Here is a 22,700-nt window from a genome sequence, read left to right as displayed (position 1 = left end):
CAGACACCCACTTTAAGTATCATTACTAGCCTATATGTGAGACTGTCACATATTGTAAACTATTTAGAAAAACAGGCCACCTGATGCCTAACATTGCTGTATTTGTGTTTCACTTAGTAACGGCTGAATCATATCTTCTGTCTTAAATATGATCCGATGGCAGTATTTAACTTAGATTACTGAAGCCATTCTCAATTCTGTTATTTGATTAAGGGAATTCTTCATATTTCTCGTCCTTTTCTCCTACACCTGTTAATTGGGGGTGGTTTTAACAATTACTGGATACAAAAGTGGTCTAGATGAAAGGCAGAATGAGAAGAGCACAGAATCCTCTCGAATTGTCCACTAGATGGCGCCTAAGGACAGTTTTATGGTTTTGACGTTTTCATTATTTTCTCAAATAAAAGAGTGTAAGGTTTTTCTTGCATGCTTTTATTGTGCACTGTAAAATGTATTTTCATTTGTGTAAGATTTTTCTTGCATGCTTTTATTGTGCAATGTAAAATGTATTTTCATTTGTGTAATTTCTAATGTTTTTATACATAGTCTACACATTAATGATTAAGTTGCCTCTAGTCAACACTATTTTTCTAAAGACAACATACAGTATACTTATATGTAATATAAACTACATGACCCCCCCTCCCCCCAAAAAAAGGTGAAAAAAATCAATCACAAAGTCAGTGAAAAAGATCAACATTTTTCTGTTTATTATGTACATGTGTTCAGATAATGGTGGAGTCAAGTACGGAGGCATTAAAATTCTGACAAACTTGAGAGAAAGAAGACTGACAGATCTCGAGTACTTTCATCTTAGAAAGAACAAGAGAGGAAAAAACAATCATAGCTGTAGAAAGCAAATCTTGACTAAAAGACACTGTAAGAAAAGAAAACATGCTTCAAATTTGAAAGACTGTAGAATATGTACACCTGCACCCTGACCATTTTACCTTACGCTGTACATATTTCATGAAAGTAGACTTGTTGACATTACAAACCTTCCGAATCTTTTCAGTATTAAGGGAAAAAAAAACAAGGTTCATCTCCACACAACTTCCTCCTAAATAAATAATATATAATTTCACACAAATACAAATAATTCAACTTCAAACTGTAAATGATTTAAAAAAAAGAAAAGAAAAAGAAAAATAGACACACACACACCCTTACGAAAAAAAAGTTTAGTAGTACCTCCAAAACAAACAGTGCATCATTTGTTATTACTTGGGGCATGAAACTTTAACTTTCTCCAAACATTTCAACAGCCACTTCTTGTCTTTCACAAGAGAAATTGCTTTGCACGAAGCAAAAGGAGACTGGGTGGTAACCTGCCAGGGTGGCTGGCAGAGGAGATCAATGCCTTATTTATACATCCTCATATGGTGTTGGAAATAGACGATCTATCTGCTCATAATCTGTGACATGTTGTGAGCTTGTAGATGGGCTATTTTCAGCATATGACTTATTGGTCATACATACATGACAATGTATAAAAAGTATAAATTCAGGCTCAACATAAAATATTGTTTGTTTAATTTCCCTACCCATTACAATTTCTCTCTGGCTGCCAACACCACAAATAAAACAATACCATAGTACTACTAAACAAGACATTATCTCCATTAGAAAAACTAACTTTAAGCTGCCATAGTTGTCAAAGGCCAGGTTGTAAATAGTTGTTATCTGCCATTGTAAACATTACTAATGGCAACACGAATGGTGTTCATTCATATATGAAAAGTAATGGGAAAAAACAACCCAACAAACTGCATTTAAACTTAAACCTACTGTTGAAGGTTGAATTAAATATCCAAATTTAAGACCTGACATAAATCTTGTCATAAAGTAAGGTACAAAAAAAAAGTCAAGAAGAAAACCCCAGAAGAATCAAGTTATTTGGGCACGAGTGAGGGGACAAGACGTGTCCTCACAATTTATTTTGCAGATTGGTCACAAGAAAAAAGCAACACGTTTACAGAGACAGATGGTAGAGACTGAGGGAGGGGGAAATGTAAAACAGAAATAGATTTAATCTAAGAAACAAAAGCCCAACGTGTTCAGAACATCACGTTTTTGTACAGCGTCGATCCTTTGCAATGAGAGGAGCTAACGAGTGCACAGGTATTCAGTAAAGGTACATGAGTAATGATGGTGTACAATAGGGATGTCTGTCAGTTCCTCTGTATTGCATGCATTCCGTTATTTCTGCTGAACCAAGGTGCTTCGGTGAACGCAGAGCGCGCACATCGGCGCCTGCGGCGAGGAACTTCACAAGGCTGCGCTTTGTGGCAGGGGGAACCTTGCACTCACGCACGTACATGCGGACACATAGCATACACACATACATGCGCGCGCACACACCGCTTTAAAGACGGAGATGCCAAATCTCACACACACACACACACACACACACACACACACACACACACACACACACACACACACACACACACACACACACACACACACACACACACACACACACACACACACACACACACACACACACACACACACACACACACACACACACACACACACACACACACACACACACCTCTTCTCCCCTCTACCCACTTTATTTAAAAAAAGGGAAAACAAAAAAAATCCATCCACACCTGTTCATCTTTCCCCAGAATCAGGGGAGAAAATCCTCTTCTTAAAATGCTTCTTTATAAAAGAAAAATAGATATTCATAGAACTGTACAAATTATCTATACAGCGAAGAGAGAGAAGGGGGTGGGACGTGGGGTGGGGTCACGGTAAGAAGGGAAGTCATCTCCAGAAATAAAATCATTCTGGCTCTAGCACCCATGTCCCTCCATGCCGCTAGCCGCATGCGTCGCTGTTCTCCTGTCTGCCTCAGGAGATGCATCGCCCCCCTCACTCTGCCTGCAAAAGCCATTTTTCCAGAGAGCCAACAGGACACTGCAGTCTTTCTCGTCATCCAGCCATCATCTCATCCATAAGCCCGCCCGTATGCTTCTGATCGGGACCCAGTGAGCCAGCAGTGCTTCTTGTTTGTGATGGGGTCTGTCCCGCACCGGCGGCTGACGTTTTTTTATTGTCATCAGAGGTACTACTAAGTTAACAAGTCCAGTCCGCTCAGTGGGGGAAATAGGAGGGTGGTTCTGGGATGGTTCTCCGACAGGACTACCTGTTAATTTCTCTAGGAGTCTCTCTCCGATTTGTCTGCCGTCCGTCTCCCTCAGCCGGAGTCCGAGTCACTTGTGTCAGAGGAGGAGGACGAGGACGATGAGGAAGAGTCCGACGAGGAGCTGCTGCCGCTGAGGCGTGACGGCTTGGCGTGGGGCTCGACTGCCGTGGGCTTCTCTACTGGGGAAAACACATGTACCAGTTATTTACTGTGACAACATGAACCAAAGTGTCTCTATTCTGGGGCCATCATTTGGCGAAAATATCTTAAATAGCAGATCTACATGACATTGAGAAGCGTTTTTAATTTGTAGATAGGCTATTTTCGGTGAAGATACAGTATACACCCCTGGGGGACTCAAAGGGTTTAGGGTTTAAATTGTTATTGCCATATCTATATCAACTGTATTTATACACAAAGATGCAAAATGAAGATTCAAAGCGACTGCTTCCCTAAATAATCTTAATCGCAGTCATAGTATCTAGAGCATTTTCACCATGCAGCCCTACTTTCCAGACCCGACACTCCCCATGGGTCAAGTGCAGAGGACTCATTTAAGAACCAAGTAGTACCTGACACTGTTAAACTACACCCACTACTGTATTTCAAAGGGAACCCTTTGGGGGACTTACGTTTGGTTTTGGTAGGCTTCTTGCCAGAGTTGAGCTGCCCGCTGACGTCCATTAGTCTCCTCTCCAGTTCCATTTGTTTTTCCAGAGCCAACTCCTCACGAGACTTCCCAGCTCCGCCCTTCTTACTCGCTACACACAGAGAACAGTGGACACTGAGTTAGATGGAGGAACTATGGAATATATTGTTATCAAGCTAATAAAAGAATGGTGGGCTACACCGAATGCTTCAGTGGTGCTAGTCAGCAATGCCTGACAGAAAGATACAAATAGATTAAATTTTAGGGATTTCAGATTCTTTTGAAGTGCTAAAGACCGGGAAAGCCTATACGTTGTTATATCTTTAAAACCGGGAAAGCATCCGTGTCATTTTAGATGTTGCCATGTGTATAGCAACAGGAATTTTATCATTTTTAAAAATAAGAAATCAAAGTTTTTCTGAAAACTTAGGTCAGTATTTAGAAGGCGTTTTGAAAATCGGCCTCAGGTCTAAATGGGTAGAAATTAAACCAGTTCCAATACCTGAACTCAATTGAAAAAAGCAGAGATCTACTCCACTGCGATAACTGCATCTCCCTTCACACCTGTTGACATGCTAAAGCTAGGCACATATCCAGCATGCGGTGCTCACCATAGGGCTTGCGGGGCTTCTTCCTCAGGCAGGTCATGACGTAGCGCTCAAGCTCGCGCAGCGTCGACGGCTTCAGTGTCTCAAAGTCGATCTCGATTTCCTCGGGGTTGGTGTCGCGCAGTGAGGGCTCGCGCGCCTGGATGATGTAGACGACGCGGCCCAGCTTCTCGCCTGGCAGCTTGTTGATGTCCAGGCTCAGCTGGCGCTTCTCGTCGTACGACATGGGCACCGTCTCCTCCTCTTCGTCCGAGTCGTAGTGCGGCAGGAGCGAGCTGGGCATGTGCTGCTCGATGGCCCGCTGCTGCTGCATGTTGATGGTCACACCTGCACCACCCTTTTTGGACCTGAAGGGAACAAGGGGAGATTTGTTGTGAGATGAATCAGAACACCGTTTCCCATTTCTTGGATTGTCATGAGATTATAGTCGACTAAATCAACAGTTGATTTTGTTGAAGAAAAAAAGAATTCGGCGGGCTTTGATGGTGTCGTAATGCCTGATTTTGACACTTTGTTACATGCTGAAAATAGACGGTCTACGCGTTGTAAGCTTGTAGATCTGCTATTGTCAGAGCACAACACCGGAGCGCAAACAAACATGAAATTACTTACTTATTGGATTTTTTTGTTGACGAAATTGTAAATGTAATTAGTCTTAGTCATCATAGCTTAGTTTTTATTTTGTTTTTGTCAGTGAAAAAAGGTAGTCTATGAACATTTTTCTTCATAGTTATCAAGAAATAAACTCTGCTTAAAAATATCCTGCAATTCCACCAGCATCCACCTGGGGTCACTACTCACTTGCTCTTGTTGTTCTTCTTGCTGGTTCCCTTCTTGTTTGGTGGGCCTGAACCCCCAGCATTGCGGCTGCCCTTTGTTTTGGGGGTCTTGGCCATCTTGGGGGCCTTGGGCGGTCGGACGGGCGGCGGAGGAGGCGGCGGCGGCGGCGGCGTCTCCTCCTCTATCCTCCGATGCTTCTCCTTCTCAGGCTTCTTCTTTTTCTTCTTTTCCTTCTTATCTTTCTTCTTTTTGGGTTTGACCATGGGACCCTGAGAGAGGGCTGTCAGCTGCTCGTGCACTGCCTTCAACTGAGGTGGGCAATGAGGAAAGGGAGAGAGGGAGATGACAACATTACTACATCAGGTCTGGAGATATGTACATTGTTAGGAGTAGGGATGTTCTGCTCAGTAGATACTGTAGATCAGCAGAATGTGCTAAAACAAATAGGGCCCCGATGTGTGTCAGTTTGTGTTGATACTCATGTTAGTGACCTTATAATTCAAGCTAATCTTTGTGCTCTATTTTTTGTTGATACTCAACTTTAAGCATTTCCTCTGAGTTTGTAAAATGTATTTGGAATGGAATTCGTGTGCACTTTGCACAGTACCTGCTCCTGCAGCTCAGCCAGACGGTTGGCTCTCTCCTCCTCGCTGTCAGAGCTCGGGCTGCTCTCGCTTTCCTCGCTCTCGCTACTGGCATCGCTCTCGGAAGACGATGAAGAGGAGGATGAGGAAGAAGAGGAGCTGGGGGCTGCCCGAGGCTCATCTGGCATCTTCGCGAAGCAGAACTCAAACACGTCCTATAAAAAGATAAAGGGGAGGGAAGAGGGTTTAACGTCTCAACGGTGCAGTGAAGAAACATGCAGCTTCAGGAAGGTGGGGAACACATGCCAATTTCTCGATTGCCACCCATTTATTTATTATTATCATGAATTTTTACCTGCTCAGGGGTTCGATCCCTGAGCGGGTAAAGACTATAAAAACCAAAGACTATAAAAATGGGACCTTGCTTGGCACTCAGCAACTGTGACATACTGTATTAGCGTCATGTCCATGGGTACATCAAGCTGCCTCACACTACAGAATCAGGAGATGGGCTCCTGCTCTATGGGCCACATGGCCATTTATTTACTGACACCATGTTTAGCATGGAGTTAGTTAGCTTTAGAGTAAAAAAAATAGGTGTGTGTCCAGATTGTCTACCACCAGGGAGACTAGGGTTCTATTGTGAGCAGAGTCAAGTGTTAATATCATCTCAACAGAGTTGCAAATAGCAACTTACAATCATTCTTTATAGCCGACACACATTAGAACCTGGTAAAACAGGGATATTTGTAGGCAAAGCGATCAACATGTAGCAGAAGTAAAGTGAATGCTCACCTGTAGTTTTCTGGCCATGGCGACCACATCATGGTCCGGGGGGTTGTACTTGTAGCAGTTGGAGAACATTAGTCTGATGTCAGCAGAGAACTGCTGAGCCTCGCGGTACTCCCGGCTGTCCATCTTCTTCTGTAGATGGGAAGAGAGAATTGCTATTCAGCTCGATTGCAATGTGGGTGACAACACTTCAAATGCTATGGCAACTCCACCATTCCAATGGAACAACAATGGCACACCTCAAGCCTTATTTATACTTTGTTGTACAATGCAACGCGTGGCAAAATAGCCGATACATAAGCTTACAACATCTCAATTTGCGATGTGTAGATCTGCCATTTTTTGGTGCTTGACGCGTTGAACGACAAAGTACAACAGGGACTTGATTTACACTTTACTTTACGACTACGCCTCGACATGAGACACATACCTTGATGCTGCTGAGATCCATGGGCTGTTTAATGATGTCGTGGTAGTCATGGAGGCCCAGCGTGGAGGCGTCGACAGGCTTGTAGAAGGGCCAGGCGTACGCTGCATGTTTCTTGGAGAGCAGGTCCTTCAGAACGTCGTTACAATAGCGCAGCTGGGGGCTGAGCTTGCTCCGACGCACCGTCTGGGGCAGCATCGAGTCTGGCAAGTCTTTCTTGGGGGGCTTAATGGGTCGTCCACTGACGCCCCTCCGGCCCGCCGGGCCAGTTTTGGGTCCCATCATTCCTCCAACACCACCTCCTCCACGGCCCATGCTCATTGCCATGCCCTGGTTGAGGCCCAGGGCCTGACCCAGACCCAGGCTGTTGTGATCCACCCCCAGGGACGTGAGGGTGAGCGGGGAATCATGACCGCCCATCCCCAGGCCAATGCCTCCCACGCCCATGGTACCCATGATGGGCATGGGCATGGGCATGGCCATGGCCATGGTGGTGGGGGTGGTGGTGTCTGCTTTCCGCTTCACACCTTTTTTCTGTCAAGAGAGGACAGAGAATAGAAGGATGAAGGGAGAGAGAAATGATCGATAAGACACATGGCCTCAAAAATACTCAAATCTGAACCCCACCTGAAAACCCACTTGAAAACATTTCTGTACTTCTTTGCACAGGAGTTGGGTTGCAGAGATGAGATGAGTTAAGGACAAAAATCTAATGCAATCTTTCTAATGCGAGGAAAGATACACGAGAAAAACAGAGCACAGCACTGACACTGGTTCCAGTACTTGCTTGGGTAAAAAATAGAGGCGGTATTACTGGACTTGACTCATGCCAAGGTCATCCTTAAATGTTTGATGCTGCTATGTTCTGTAAGTATCCCCCAAGAAATGTTGCAAAACGCTCATTGTTAATCGTATCGGTCTTACCTTCGCTGTGGGCTGTGTGGGCGGTAGACCCATTACGTTGGGCGTGCTGTGTGCTGTAGGCAGGGTGGAGAGCAGGCTCTTGGACAAGAGTGTCTGTGGGGGAGTGGAGAGGAGCGACTCTGGGGTCTCTGGGGTGGGAGGTGAATAGGCTGACTGGGAGACAGCTGGAACCTGGTGTGCCGTCGTTACTCCTCCTGAAACTGGACGACAGGACATATTTCAACGACAGAATAAAAGAGTATAGCCGCACATGCCGACACAGAGACAAAAAAAACAATGTTTCAGACAGAGAAGCTGCCGTCTTCAGGGATATTTCAACAACAGAGCAGGCTTTTGAAGCAGGTCCATGCATGCGTATTTATGCCTGTGACCAATCACCATACCACATGGTCATGTGTCCATTGATTTGGCAATATTACTAGAACGCACAGGCAGAAAACACAGCACGCCATACAGAGAGATTTTAAAAAGGGAGAATGTGTTTTTGCAAGCAGTGAGTGTATGCAACTATGTGCTGCTGTCTGACCGCATGTGTCCAGTGCTTACCTGCAGCGCCCCGGCCCTTTCTGCCAGGCTTGCCCGGTTTGCCTCGTGGCGGGGGAGGAGGCAGTTCCAACTCCTCCTGGGGCATCTGTGCAACCTTCTGTAAGAAGGCTTTCTCCAGTGACTGGGCCATTAGCACAATGTCGTCTGTAGGCTACACAGTAGAGGAGGAAGATGGGACAAAAAGATTTATATGCATTATGCTGGAAATAAAGTACATTTTAGAGACAAAGGGCAGTAACAACAAACTAATTGCATCTCCTCTAGTTAATAAACGCAGCAGGAATTCATTTATACTTTTTGTATTTATCGCATATTAAGTATCAATCTGTTACCAATGGCTGACCATGAAACACAGAGAACACATGCTCACCTTGTTGTAAATGTAGCAGTTGGTGAACATTGTATTGAAGTCCTGCATGCACTCACTGGCGCTGCGGTAATAGTTGTTTTCAAGCCTCTTCTTAATGGTTCCCATGTCCATAGGTTGCTTGATGATCTTATGATAGTCCTAAAGGGAACAGACATGTGTTTCCTTTAATTCTCTTCATTGAGAAAGTGGAGAGAACACGGAGGAGACAGTAAGGAAGACACTATTGAAGACGTTCGTCCATTTGTTTGCAGTTTCATATGACAGACAACATTGTATTTTTAAGTCTTCCTAATTGACTTGTACTTCATGCAACTCAATTTCTCCTCTGAATAATTTTAATAGAATAAGAGATGGGTAAAGTAGACCATTACATGTAACTGAAGTATTAATTATGATACTTTTAATAGCTTTGTCTCGACTTGTGTTTCTCGTTCACTTGAGCTGTGCTACGCCCACGGTACAGGGCAAGGTACAGGTAAGTGATTAACACACAAATAAATTATTCCATTATACTTGATTTGGGGATTGAAGCATTGACACTCACAGGCAGGCTGAGCTTAGAAGCATCTACAGGTTCATGGAAAGGCCAGGCAAAGTGGTGTCTCCATAGCGATTTGAGCAGAACCTTCTGCAAGAACTGGAGCTGGTTCGTCATGCGGCCCTGGCGGTTGGGGTCCTTCACCGGAGGCTGGGGGGGTCCTGTGTGCGCCATGTGGCCCATCGGAGGCAACCCCGAGCTCTCAAATCCCTCATACAACAGTGAGGGTTTGCGGATGCGTTTTCCTGCGGCGCCGGAACCCTGGTCCATGACTCCTGTTATCTCCACCCCGACCAGGGAGCTGAGGACAGAGAGGAGTGTTGCCATTCAGTGTCAGGGGGACCAGAGGGTTCTATCATTATCAGAATATAGATGCCACTGTTGCTCAATAGGTAAAATGTTTAGCAGTTTCCTACTGGGATTATACAAATGGGTGAGTTAATTTGGTGTAATATTTATGTAAGGAGCCTTCACTGAATTGTATTCATGCATTATTGTTCATAGAAGCCATGAAACTACACAAGTTCAGTACTGCACAGAGGATAAAGTCATGCGATGTTAGTGCTACAGAGATCATTGATCTTGAGAACATCTATTAACCTTTTGTGTAAAAATTGCTTCTGTCAGTGTTCACACAAACCTAAGTTTCAAGCTTTAGCTTTGGTTACGGCATGCCAGCTTTTCATTTACTCCAAGGCAAGCTATAATATAAACATCCGCTCATCTAAAAATGCATTGTGGCTAGATTAACCATTGTAACAGCAGTAATAAGCCTGATATCCTGCCTAATGCTTCACGGACCATGATATAAATTACATAAATAAGACGTGACTAATTTATGTCCTCTTTGCAAGTTATAACACTGTCAGAGATTTACACACAGAAAGACAAGAATTTTCTCCAACATAATCAATTCAATCCTATGTTCACTTGCTGGATCAATACAATTCCACATAACACTTAACTTTTCAGTTTAAGTAAACTCATTTGTACATAAGGACCACAAAATGTGGTCAAGCATCAATTTGTGATCTGCATTATGCAAAATGTTTAATTATGCAAAAATGTAGTGCCTTCTACCTGATAAGAGTGGATAACCTAGCCTAAAAAAATTACTTGTCACCACAAGCAAACACTCATACAAGGCACACATAGCAACCTAGTTAAAACATAGGCTTGCTACATCAGCCTGTGTTATGATGCAGACAGAGCTGCCAAATCAGCACTCTCTGATACTATGGAATGAGCATGAACGCTGTCAAACTCATAGACACACATCTCTATGCACACATGCTGAAGCCCCACCCTCACTTCCTAGACAGTGAAACTGCACTCCCAAAGGATTGTGGGTGGGGTTTCGGCTGTCATGTCACATGAATGAATGGAACATTCAGGAAGAAATGCCCCTGATATAGTTGGGCCCAGAATCTTAAGTCTGTATGTCTGCTGACAAAGCTCTTTGCTGGCCAACTGCTTAAGACATGCCTAATGTTTCCCGGTCCTGCTACATCATTCATGATTCCTATCTGAAATGAGACGGGAGTAACATGAGCCACCATCCAAATGCTGGTGAATTTTAACAATCGCTTCTCCACATCGCAGCCCTCTTCAACAGCAACTATCATTTGTAGGTACAACTACTCCATTTTAAGCATCAAAGTGAAAAAGCAACAAAATTAGAGAAGGTCCTAGTCTCTTCCATGGACACCAGGTTGCATGCGGCACTACAGCCTTTAAACCCCTTCACCAGTGACTCTGAGCAACAAGCAGTTTGCCCTGTTGCATCATAATAACATCATGACCTGGTTGTTCCGGTTGCCTTGTCGTGTGTGCTAATACGCCTAACACACTGAACTCCCGCTGGGACTAAGCTCTTCTGAAAGCAGCCACCTTTTTTGATGGGTGATTGTGTGTGGATATTCTAACAATGACTGAAACACAAAAGAGGAAAGAACAAACTACAGCCTCACGTTCTGGGGTCAATGTTACCAGACATTCAAGCTAAGCACCTGTTGACGGTCTTGCTCCATGCTTTAGCTTGTACTACATTACTTTAGCTATTGCTACAACTACCGAAGGCGGCTGGCTATTCGTGCCTCCATTAGTCCCCGTCTCCCTGTAGCTTGTAATGTACATGATAACTACCATTGTTAAGTTCTACTGTAAGTTTCCTTTATGTTGTGCATTCAGTTGTTACCAAAGCAACACTGTCCCTCAACACCCACCTATACAAAATAAACAGTGCCAGTGGGACAACAAATTCCACTTTGCTGGCTGTTTCACTGTCTCTAGTAACAGCTAATAAGCCTGTAGGCTGGTGTAACCATGGCAATAGGACCCTGCCCTCTACCAACACAAGGAACTGTATTCAATGTACCACAGTCACAGATCATTTAGAGTACTGAGCGAATCACTAGCATTGAGACTACACTTATACTAATGCTTTTAAATTCATAATTAGCATTTTTGGTGTTTATCTAATGCCATTATGCACATAAATGTACAAAGAGTAACATTTCTTTCAATGTCCTGCTAAAACAGGATGGACAATTTAACTTATTACCTTCTTCTCATAGGCATGTAACTACTAGGTCACCCCAAATGGCAATTTTACATCACTTCCCCTCTTGACTAAAGCGGTTTTCTACAATATCTGATCCATCTGTCCCAAATCATTTTTACACCATCTCTGCAACCTAATGCTGACCTTAAATTAGTGCTGCCGTGCTACTGTAGCATACTCAATTTCTATTCACTTCTATCGTGTTAACTAAAGTACAGAATAAATATATGCAAGAAAAATACTTGCATCCATTCCTAATCATGATAAAGAGCTACACTGTCACCTAAAGGAGTAAAAAGAAATCTGAGTGGGCACACCGCCCAGTCCATCAACCCAAGTAGAACCTTTTGAACTCACCATAACCCGGGTCCACAGGCCCACTGACATAAGAGGAAACAAAACAGTCCCCTGGGTACCTGGCGGCTCACAGGGTCATCCAGTAGTGCAGATGTAAATAAACATTGGAGTTAATGATTTTCCTATGCAGGTGACTTGCAAACTAGTGTCCTCCTTACACAAATGCATTTATTTAAACTGAAACCTGTAAATGCCATGGGGCATAATGGACGGGTTGATCCAAGTAGGAGTCCAATCTTACTGTGCTGTGTGCTTGCATCAGACAATGCAGAGGGGGCAAGGGGCCTTGTGGGAGTATCAGGAACTTCTACTGAAAGCAGTCTCCAGGTCACTCTACCACAAACTAGTATGCTAAATATAAATCAGTGCTTTAAATGATCTAGGGACAAACAATGTATGTATATATATACTGGATCAAACTTGTGTATTTTAAAAACCATGTTACCGTAGAAATTACCAAAAGTACATATAATTTTGTTTAAAAATAACAGCAAACCTCCTTGTTTACTCATTGCCATTAGGCATATACAATAATTTTAAATGACACAACTTTTGAAACACGTTGGAAATGTATGATACTTTATTATTAAAAAAAACATTCAAGTACATAACATAATACTGATAAATTCCTAGAAATAAAATAAAAAATAAAATACAAAACGAGTACAAAAACGTTAAAATTGGGTAATGGAACAATGACCAATTCAAAAATATTAGTTAATAAGATTGCGTTATAGAAATAAATAGTTGTAAAATAGTTCAAAGCAAGGGGCGGTAGTTGCTAAACTTGAGTGTCAAGCTCATTCTGGTATCCAAGCAACAGCCTGAAACGGTCTACAATATGCTAAGCCTAACTTGTGATCTCTCTCCCTCTCTCTCAAGGCGCGCGTACACACTTGGTGGAAAATATAACCCATGTTCAATATTCTTCCTATGCGGGTTTAGCGCCTTTCTTCTAAGCATGGTCTCAATAGACTTGGAACGCAAACAAAGTATGCCAACTTTCCAAATAAGTCAGTACACGTGGACCACGGCAACACTGACAACCGGGTATGATCATCACATCACAGCCACTGACTGACCCATCACATGGCTACAATAACAACCCTGACCAACAACACAAGGAGAAACACCGGCAAAGGCGCTAACTCAAAACCTGATACCGATACGCGAAATGTTGCCCTCTCCACCCAGCAGACATTGCTGTATTGTGGTAATTTGACAACACCATACCCAAAGCCCTCCCAACACAAAAACAACAAATGAAGTGTTCTTTTACTTGCCTCATGAGCTTTCTCAAAGGATACCGACAGAAAATAAACAGTCGGCCTCCCAGAAACCAGCCGAGCGACTTCTGTGACGCCCTGGGACACTGTGGGGAAGCACTGTCTGGCAGGCCGCTAATACGCTAGCTAACGCAGCCGTGTGCTAACACACACCAGGCAGTGGCAGTCAGAGCGCAGAGAGAGAGAGGAGCTGCGAAGATGGCGCCGGTACGAAGCCAACGATAACAGTCGCAGCTATCCAAACATCACACAAACAGCCCGCGAGCGCTCCGGACCGAGTGACGGCTCTATATAGGTCTCTCTGCGGTTGAAAAGAAATGTCCGCTTCACAGTATTCCAAAAGCCCAAGTATTGCCGCGAAGACAAGCGGTTGCACAAAAATACAATTATTTATTGCCCAAAGTACAAGGAATGTCACAATAATATCCGCTCCGATGGAAAGCCGAGAGTCAATTTTACCGGTAGGTACCTGTCAAGGGGCGGGTTTAGAGCCATATCCACCAGGATGGATCCGGATTCAGTTTTTAGATTGACCGAATATATCGGGATCCGACTCTGTTGGTCCGTGTTCTCCCGTCCCCTCCACCACGAAATTCAGCTCACTGCTACAGTGAAATGGCGACGATGCGACTACACCCGTCCTTATATAGACCTGCCATACACGCCATTGGGTAGACTACCGGAGAATGTCTACGCCCACGCGTTTTCTATTCGCCGCTCGCGACGTCGCTCAAAGTCACCACACCCCCGGCTAACGAGGTCTCGCCGACAACCATTCGGGGCAACCCATTCGCAAATCATCGCCGTCCATCAGAACGATTGCACAACGCGATTGGCCCACAACGATCAGTGTTGCGGACATCTCGCCGCCGATTGGTCGCCGAACATAAAGCTCTGCTAAATGCGCCAAGGAGGACGCCGCCCTCCTCCTTATCGTCTTACATTACGTCAACGTGTGCGAAGCAAGGGCGCTCATTGGCGCGCGACACTACAACGCGGGCTTCTAGTGTGAATGCAGCGATGCCCATTGGCCCCTCCGCCGAGTCACGCGTATCCGTCCCAAGCCAAAACCTCCCCCACAGTCTCCTCTTTCAACAAGAGGATCTGCGTTTCTCTCTGCCAGAATTGCTGCAAAGCCGCCATCTTAAAAGCACAACGTGACTAGTTATAAATACACAAATTCCACGTTTTAAAAGAGAGTATAGCAATACACGACAAATACAGGATACTACAGGCGAAAAACTGTTCAAAAAAACAAAATCAATCGCCAAAAACACGATAAAACCTTCCCTTTTGAGTGATTACACAATCGAGGCCTTGCTAGTGTGTCAGACCAGCCACCAATACCGCACTAAAACTTAAAAACAAGTCCAACAACAATGTGAAGACACCGATACTCGTCCATTCACCAGGCTAAAAAAGCAAACCAAAGCACAATAGAGGCTTCACAAACTTAAAATAAACCACCAAAGAGGAACTTGCCCTCCACTCAGTCCACTGAATGACACAGCAGTTTTCCCCTACTTGACTTAACTGACCTCACAATAACTAGCTATATTTAGAATCAAACAGACTCTTGCCACCAAATTAGTTTAAATCGAAACTAGATATAAAATAAAATGGTGCAATAAAATGGTGCAATCGAACAAATTCAGGCCTTGATAATACATAGCATGAAAGCCACACCCTAAAAGTTGGAAGTCTAAAGATTCAGAGAGGGAACCACATCTTTCCATTAATTTAGGCTCGTCCCAATTAATAAAAACGCACAAAATTACAAAAATAAGCATTTTCAAACATGCCCTAAGCTCCCTCATCAGATTCGACGACAGGACAAAATGGTTACCTAACCACAAGCACCCATCCCCCACACCAAGGTTACAGGCTTCCTGCAATGTCACTCGAATAAATAATGAAAAATAGCAATGAATCCTTGAATAAAAAACAACAACCATGACAGTACTCGATAACTTAAAAGCGTTGAAAACAAAAGCAAGAAGATTACACTTAAACAAGAAAAACAAGTTAATGTTTCTGGAAGAAAGACAAAATCTCAAAATAACCATGAATATATAACCTTAGGAATAAAATACATATAAATGAGTCTTGTAAAAAAAAATCCCCCAAAAAATGCTGCGAAAAGTTTTTCATCAAATAATCTTCTTGTCTTCCACCTCGATACTTTTTAACCAACACATTTCTCTCCAACATGTCCGCCTTCTTCCCCATTCATGGACGCGGTGGGGGAGGGGAGTCATGTGACAAAAGAAAGAAGTCCCCCTGCTTATGCTCCGTCGTACGGCGGTGCCGCGCGCATTAAGATAGCCTAGCCGATCTACAAACTCACGAGGCGTCGCGTCCGCGACAATTTGTGAGCTTGTAGATCAGTTATCCTGATGCGCACGGCACCGTCGCACGACGAAGTACAACCCGGGCTTTTAAAAAAGGCGATATTCGTCCAAAGTTGCACACGTGGCGTTCCGCAAAAAAGAAAAAAAGGCAGCGTAGTATATCCATGTCTCGTCACGATATCCTCACAATCTGTCTAGCGGGTCATGAATCATGATATGTAAAGTGGAAATTGTGTTGATATTATTAAGAGATAACGTTGATAAAATCCCCAACACAAAGACCATACTTTCAGATAGATTATTAACACGGCTCCCTCCGATTGGCCGTGCCTGATCACGTGATGCACTGTCCTCTAGATTCGGCGTTGGTTTGGATATTTTACGACCATGATGTCTCTAATGTAATCCGTCCATACACGATGCCCAGTCGGCACCGACATGGTTTAGGTATCTCTGCTTTTTTTTTTTTGCGAAATGTTAAAAAATAATAATATCTCTCCCTCGGGCAAGGTTTGCTGACGAGCTCCACTGGTTTTTCCAAGTTGTGTAAGAAGCAGCAAAGCGAGGCTTTGCGCATGCGTTCTAACCGCGAAGACGCATTGACGGAACTGATTGCGGGGGAGCAGTCAGCAGATGAGCAGTGGTGGAGTGAAAGTACTCATATCATGTTTTACTTGAGTAAAAGTATCAATACGCAGGTAGTTGCATCAAAATGTACCAAGTACCAAAGGTAAAAGTAGACTAGCCTACTCATCATGCTTAGGCGGAATGTCCCAATTCAAGTTTTCAAATATAGCCTATAAAATAAAATAGAAATGAAAATATTTTCAAATGGCCGAAATGTATACCGAGCTGAAGTGGCTAATGTATGTTTTATAATAATAATCAAAATCTACAAAGTAGTAACTAATGTTGTCCAATATTTGTAGAGGAGTAAAAGTACAATATTTGCCTCTGAGATGTAAATTGGAAATACTCAAGTAAAGTACAAATACCTCAGAATTGTACTCAAGTAAATGTACTTAGTTACTTTAACCTACTGATGAGTCGCTGATCTCAGAACAGTTTTGTTTTCCCTCACTACTCTCACACACACACACACACACACACACACACCATAATGGGCTCTGATGAATACTGGTTTTCCTGGAAGGGGTGGGTGGGTGGGGTCCGCGCTATTCAACTCTCAAATAAAGAGCATTTCTGCGTCAGTGCGCGCATGTTTGACGGTGTAATCTCCTTTTTCACTTGTGAAAATTTGAGAGACCGAAATGGAGTCTTTATAATTACTGTTTAATAATGTTAAAATGTAAAACCATTTAAAAAAATGATGCTCAAAATGCTGTTTACATTACATTTTCTTTGAGTTATTTGTGGCCTGGCTGTTCACTGTTAGCCTGGGGCCAGCCTAGATACTAATGCATCTAGCTAACTAACTGCTTGTTTTAACATGGCTGGGATGTCTAGCTCAGCTACGCTAGTTCACTGTTAGCCTACTCTCAGTCTCCAGGGTATTCACAAGAACAGAAACTCACTGTATAGCCTAGGCTACTGTAGCTGGCAGCCTGGCACCTGTCACTATTTAGAATGTGAGGTAGGCCTATACTGCTTTCCTAAAAAATAGTATCAAGAGTCTTAAGACCACTGTGTCTAAATGCAGCACACTAAAAAAATGACAATCTATTCATCAGAAGTCTCACATAATGTTTGGAGAGTGTTAAAAAGCTAAATGAGGAACTGACTGAGCATGTGACATTCCATTTAAAGGATGTCCTCTAACAAGGCCACCCTGCAGCTCTCCCTAGTCTACATGCTTTAGGCCGGCTCCAAGTCCAGCATTGTGTAAAAGTGACAGAAATCCCATAACAACATTGTAATAATTTGACCCATATGCAATGTAACGTGCAATTGATCTAGATCTAATGTGCTTGATATGATCAAAATCTTCTTAAAGTGTTATTTAATTATTTTATTTTACTTTTATTAGTAGTTTATAACATGAAATACGATCATAATAGCACCCACACACACATCAACACCATAACGGTATACTTACTACACAATCTATCACAATACAGATTGTGGGGAGTGGTTCGGGCAGAGTACACAGAGTGTCCAACAATTATAATTTGATCACTTGCGTTTTTAAGTTCACCTGATTCTCACACTTGGCAGCCTATACTAGGGAAGGAACTTAAATGTTTTGACCTGGATCAGTGTTGCCAGACGTACGATAATTATCGTATTTGTACGATAATTTGACCCTCTGTACGATGTACGATCAATAATTCCAAAAATGCCCAAATGTACGATAATTTCGGCATATCATCAAAAAGAGCGTGAATTCACTATTTTCCCTGGCTGCTGATCTGGGATCTGGTTTGGCTTCTCAAAATAAGCCAGGAAATCAGTCAATCTGACCCTAGATCTGTACTTGGAGGCATTAAAAACACTGGTTGCATCTTTCCAGACCAGGTTCAGGCTTTTATTTGTGTAAGCTCCAAGAAGTTGCCTGCCTCCACACAGCATATCTGATGCGTTTTTGTCACGCAGGAGTCTAAAACGAGGTCGTTTCTTACACTAAAGACGCATTTTTTGGTGAAATTACGTTTTTACGCGAGTGATTTCTCTTTTTTGGCCGTGTACGATAGTTTCATGTCAAATACGATAATTCTGAGCCTCCGGTACGATAATTCAACATTTCCCATCTGGTAACACTGACCTGGATTGACATCTATACTACTGCTCATACAGTATGAAACAGAGCTGCTACCTTTTAAATGCATTTTGAGAAAAAATAATGCTGCTATTTACTCCAAAATCTTTATACCCTGTAAAATGTCACAATGCGACATAGCTCTGTTTACACAATGCTGTACCCCCTCCAACTGTATATTTATGTTCCCCATTTTCAACTGTTTTTATTGTATTTGTGACACTTGCTTTGGCAATGTAAACGTATGTTTTCTCATGCCAATAAAGCTCCTTTGAATTGAAATTGAATTGACCTACAATTACAATTCCGTATTTGGCAGATGCTCTTTTCCAGAGTAAAGTGCAAGATCGGAAACGTCTGTCTAAATAACATACTTATCATCTGTGGAGAAGCAAACAGCATACATCTATCAAAATGACACACTGCACAACAACAGTGACCAACATACATCTATACTATAATTTTGCGAATGTCTGAGTGAGTGAGTGAGTGAGTGAGTGTGTCTGTCACAGCGTTTCTCCTCAGTGGCTGGAGCAATTGATCTGAAATCGCATCACCATTAGCATATGAACACACCTAACATAACTGTGAAGCCCGTTTGTCACTTTCACAAATCATATACTGTATATTAGCATTTTTATGGTGTAAATACTATCTATTCTGCATCTAGCATGAGGCACATCTATTCTGCATCTAGCATGAGGCAACATGTTTAACCAGCTCTCTCTGTGTGTGTGTGTGTGTGTGTGTGTGTGTGTGTGTGTGTGTGTGCAGGCAGGCGGGTGTGTGCGCAGGCGGGTGGGCGGGTGGGCGGGCGGGCGGGGGGGGGGGGGGGGGGGGGGGTAGCCATTAAACGAAACGGGTATTTCTTACATTGATGCTCCTACATATTATCATGCAAGCACCAGTTAAAGTTACTTTCCATCCCTCATATACTGTATGCACAGTGCACATCCCATAACCCACACACTGCACATCATTTTGGAGCTCATATCTTTGAACGGGTAAGGGCTAGTCTGGATAACACAGCGACAAGACAATATTTGGAACTGTACTGTATTGAACTGTGCTACTGACTGTGTGTGTGTGTGTGTGTGTGTGTGTGTGTGTGGGGGGGGGGGGGGGGGGGGGGGGTTTGAAGGGGTTGCGTTAGAGTAGTTTTCTCTGACTCATCAGCAGGCCTCTCCATTCTCCAAGCCTGGCTGGCTGTCATTGTCTCCACCAGCCGAAGGCTTGGGGGAGAGTATGTTTTCCCCTCCGTCCGTCCGTGTGTCCGTCCGTCCGTCCGTCCGTCCGTCCGTCCGTCCGTGTGTCCGTGTGTCCGTGCGTCCGTGCGTCCTCGCAGTTTGTGTGCAGCTAATCTCAGTCACCGTTGGCCCGGTCGCTGCCAAAGTGAGCACACACATTCCCTGGATGCCAATCTAGAACCTCTGCCCTAAATTTTTCAAATGGGCTTTTTCTAGCGCCACCTAGTGGCCGATGTTCGCAAGACACATTTCTGTGCACTACTAATCCTACAAATCGGTAGGCAGTATCTCGACAGTCATGTGATCGACACGGATCTGTCCGATTTTGCATATTCCATCCTGATTGGCTAAGATTGGCTTCCAAAGTTTGTAGGATTGAGCCGTTTTGAACAAAATGCCTCAAATCCCAAACGTGCAATTATCATGAAATTGCGCACACACGTTCCCACTAGGCTGAGGAAGAAATGCCACTTAATTTTATTTAAATCAGCCTCATGGTGGCGCTATAACAGGCCGATTTGTGGTTTTACCTATAACTCCACCGATCAGTTTCAAACTTTGTAAGCGCACTCCCTAGAGGCTAAGGATAAACCTTTGCCCTGCATTTTTCACATCAGCCTTTTATAGCGCCACCTTTGGGCCGACTTATGTAAAACACATTTTTGGATATTACTCCTTGAGATTTTATGCAAAAATCACGCAAATCGGTACACAGTATCTCTATAGTCATGTGATCAAGTCCGATTCGTCTGATATTTCATATTCCATCCTGATTGGCTAATATTAGCTTCCAAAGTTTGCAGGATTGCTCCGTTTTTTAACAAAATGCTTCAAATCATCAACGCAGCTTGCGACTACTGTGAAATTTGCCACAGAAATTCCCACTAGGTAAAGGAACAAATGCTACCTTTTTTCACATTGGCCTGTTATAGCGCCACCAGCAGGTAGACTTTAGCAAAACACATTTTTGGAACACAATGCTTCAAATCATGCATGCAGCATCCGATTTCCATGAAAGATCTATGGTGAAGAACATATGCCACCCTTTTTACATTGGCCTATTATACAGTAGCACCACCAGGACACACGGCCTGGTGGAGACCTGTGCTCGGAAGAGCACTGCTTCTAGTTACTTCTGTTTTCCAAATTTAACATTCTCCTTCTTTCCCCCTTTGCTCACCCCCTCTCTCTCTACTGTACTGTACTGTCTCTTCTCTTGTCTCTTCTCTTTAATTCCATTTTTTCTTCCTGCACCCCCACCCCGCCTCATCCCTCGCTCAGCCCTCTGCTGTATCATCACATGATGATCTGGCCAGCTTGAGAATAAAAGTGGTCGGCAAGGTAGCGCTCTCCTTCACAACAGCCCAATCCAATCTAGAGGTACACAGTGCCTGAGAGTTTGAGGAACCTGATTAAAAAAGGTGCTCAATGTTGATACATTGATTCTAGAATCATGGCAATTTTTTTAGGCTATAAATGGATGACCTAGTCTTTCAGCACAGATTCAAATGTCATAGCATCAACATTGTCTTCTCTTTGCCTTTATTCTTAGGGGTTTGTATAACTCTTTCGCTCTGCCTCACTCCAGCCATTCACTCACTTATGGCTGGCTGCTGGCAAGTCTTCCATAGTAACAACATGAGCTCCCTTGACAACTGGAAGACAGTACTTTTAGGAGAACCTGCATTTCAGGCTTTGTATATAAGGAGTTTTTAATTAACTATTCTTATAAGGAGTTTAAAGTTAAGAGATTTGTGTACATGCTTGCACACAGCACAAATTGTACATTAAACAATGTAGGCCTACAATGTGTGCATAAATGCACATGCACACAGAGACCACACCCACACACACTTGCTTCAGTCCACCCTGCACATATAGCCATAGCCATTCACTCTTCAGTTTTCTTCATTGCACATAATCTCTCCCAAACCAATGCCACTGGCTCAGATGGGAATATTTGGTGCTCATATGTTTGTTTTTGTACTCACAGCTTTCATTTAGATCTCTGTGTGTCTTTGTTTTCTTTAGCCATAATTATTCAAAAACACATCTATGTGTTTTATCTATGTGCACTGTTTGCCACCATCTCCTGTTTTTTGTCCCCTGTGTCTCTTTCAACAGACTTTCCATTGTGTGAAAATAATCATGTTTTGGAAGAAAGAAAAACAACACTGATGATGCCCATGGGCAACATTGGCAGCGTTTTAGTCCCATGCCCTACTCAACTAGATGCGTGTGGAGGTCTGAAAATTATTTATTAAATGTGATAACTTTTAGGTCTTGACTGTAGGTTTTGTCTCTGAACAAATGTCATGTAAAGTCACAAAAACGCTATAAATTCTCACTGTAATATTTTGTGTCAATTAAAATAAGCTTTACATATATAGTAATATACGGTACCTAGACGGTATTATTGTGTTGTTTTTGTATTGCCCATCTTCTATTTGTATGTATATTGTTGTTGATGTTCTGACATGTTATCTTGTTTATTATAGTGATGTATTATCTGCTTATTGTAAGTCGCTTTGGATTAAAAGCATCTGCTAAATGCCTAAACTGTAAACTGTATGTATCATAATTAAACATTGTCCAAAATCAACCAAATCCTCAATGTAAAATAATACATCTTAGTCGAGTATAACAATGTCTAGGAATCCAATGTAGACGAACGCAACGATGCTGCAATATTCTAAGGAGAGACAGCCGCTGGCCGCCGCTGATTCTAAGAAAGAAGAATATTTCCATACAGAGATGGAAGTCCCTTTGCCTGTTCAGGACAGTTCAGGGTGTCACAAGACTAGC

At 43.1% G+C, this 22,700-nt stretch overlaps 1 protein-coding gene across 2 annotated transcripts; it reads right to left on the bottom strand.

Moving 5' to 3' along the window:
• Positions 1 to 729: 729 nt before the first annotated feature.
• Positions 730 to 16,412, bottom strand: brd2a (bromodomain containing 2a). 2 transcript variants are annotated; one of them, XM_080735999.1, is made up of 12 exons: positions 14,051 to 16,412; positions 9,382 to 9,676; positions 8,838 to 8,975; positions 8,468 to 8,618; positions 7,922 to 8,121; positions 7,001 to 7,531; positions 6,574 to 6,702; positions 5,802 to 5,993; positions 5,216 to 5,502; positions 4,418 to 4,761; positions 3,790 to 3,918; positions 730 to 3,336 (listed from the first exon to the last, which is right to left on the bottom strand). In XM_080735999.1, the coding sequence occupies exons 1-12, from the start codon at positions 14,074 to 14,076 to the stop codon at positions 3,209 to 3,211; spliced, it is 2,550 nt and encodes an 849-aa protein (XP_080592125.1). In that variant the 5' UTR covers positions 14,077 to 16,412; the 3' UTR covers positions 730 to 3,208. The 2 variants fall into 2 exon arrangements, with proteins under 2 accessions (XP_080592125.1, XP_080592126.1); XM_080736000.1 differs by having other exon boundaries at positions 730 to 3,333.
• Between the last annotated feature and the right edge of the window lie 6,288 nt (positions 16,413 to 22,700).

The sequence above is a fragment of the Nannobrachium achirus genome (genome assembly GCF_963921795.1).
Source record: "Nannobrachium achirus genome assembly, chromosome: 10".
Taxonomy (NCBI): domain Eukaryota; kingdom Metazoa; phylum Chordata; class Actinopteri; order Myctophiformes; family Myctophidae; genus Nannobrachium; species Nannobrachium achirus.
The sequence above is the reverse complement of the archived record's forward strand: the minus strand, read 5'-3'. Positions and strand labels throughout refer to the sequence as shown.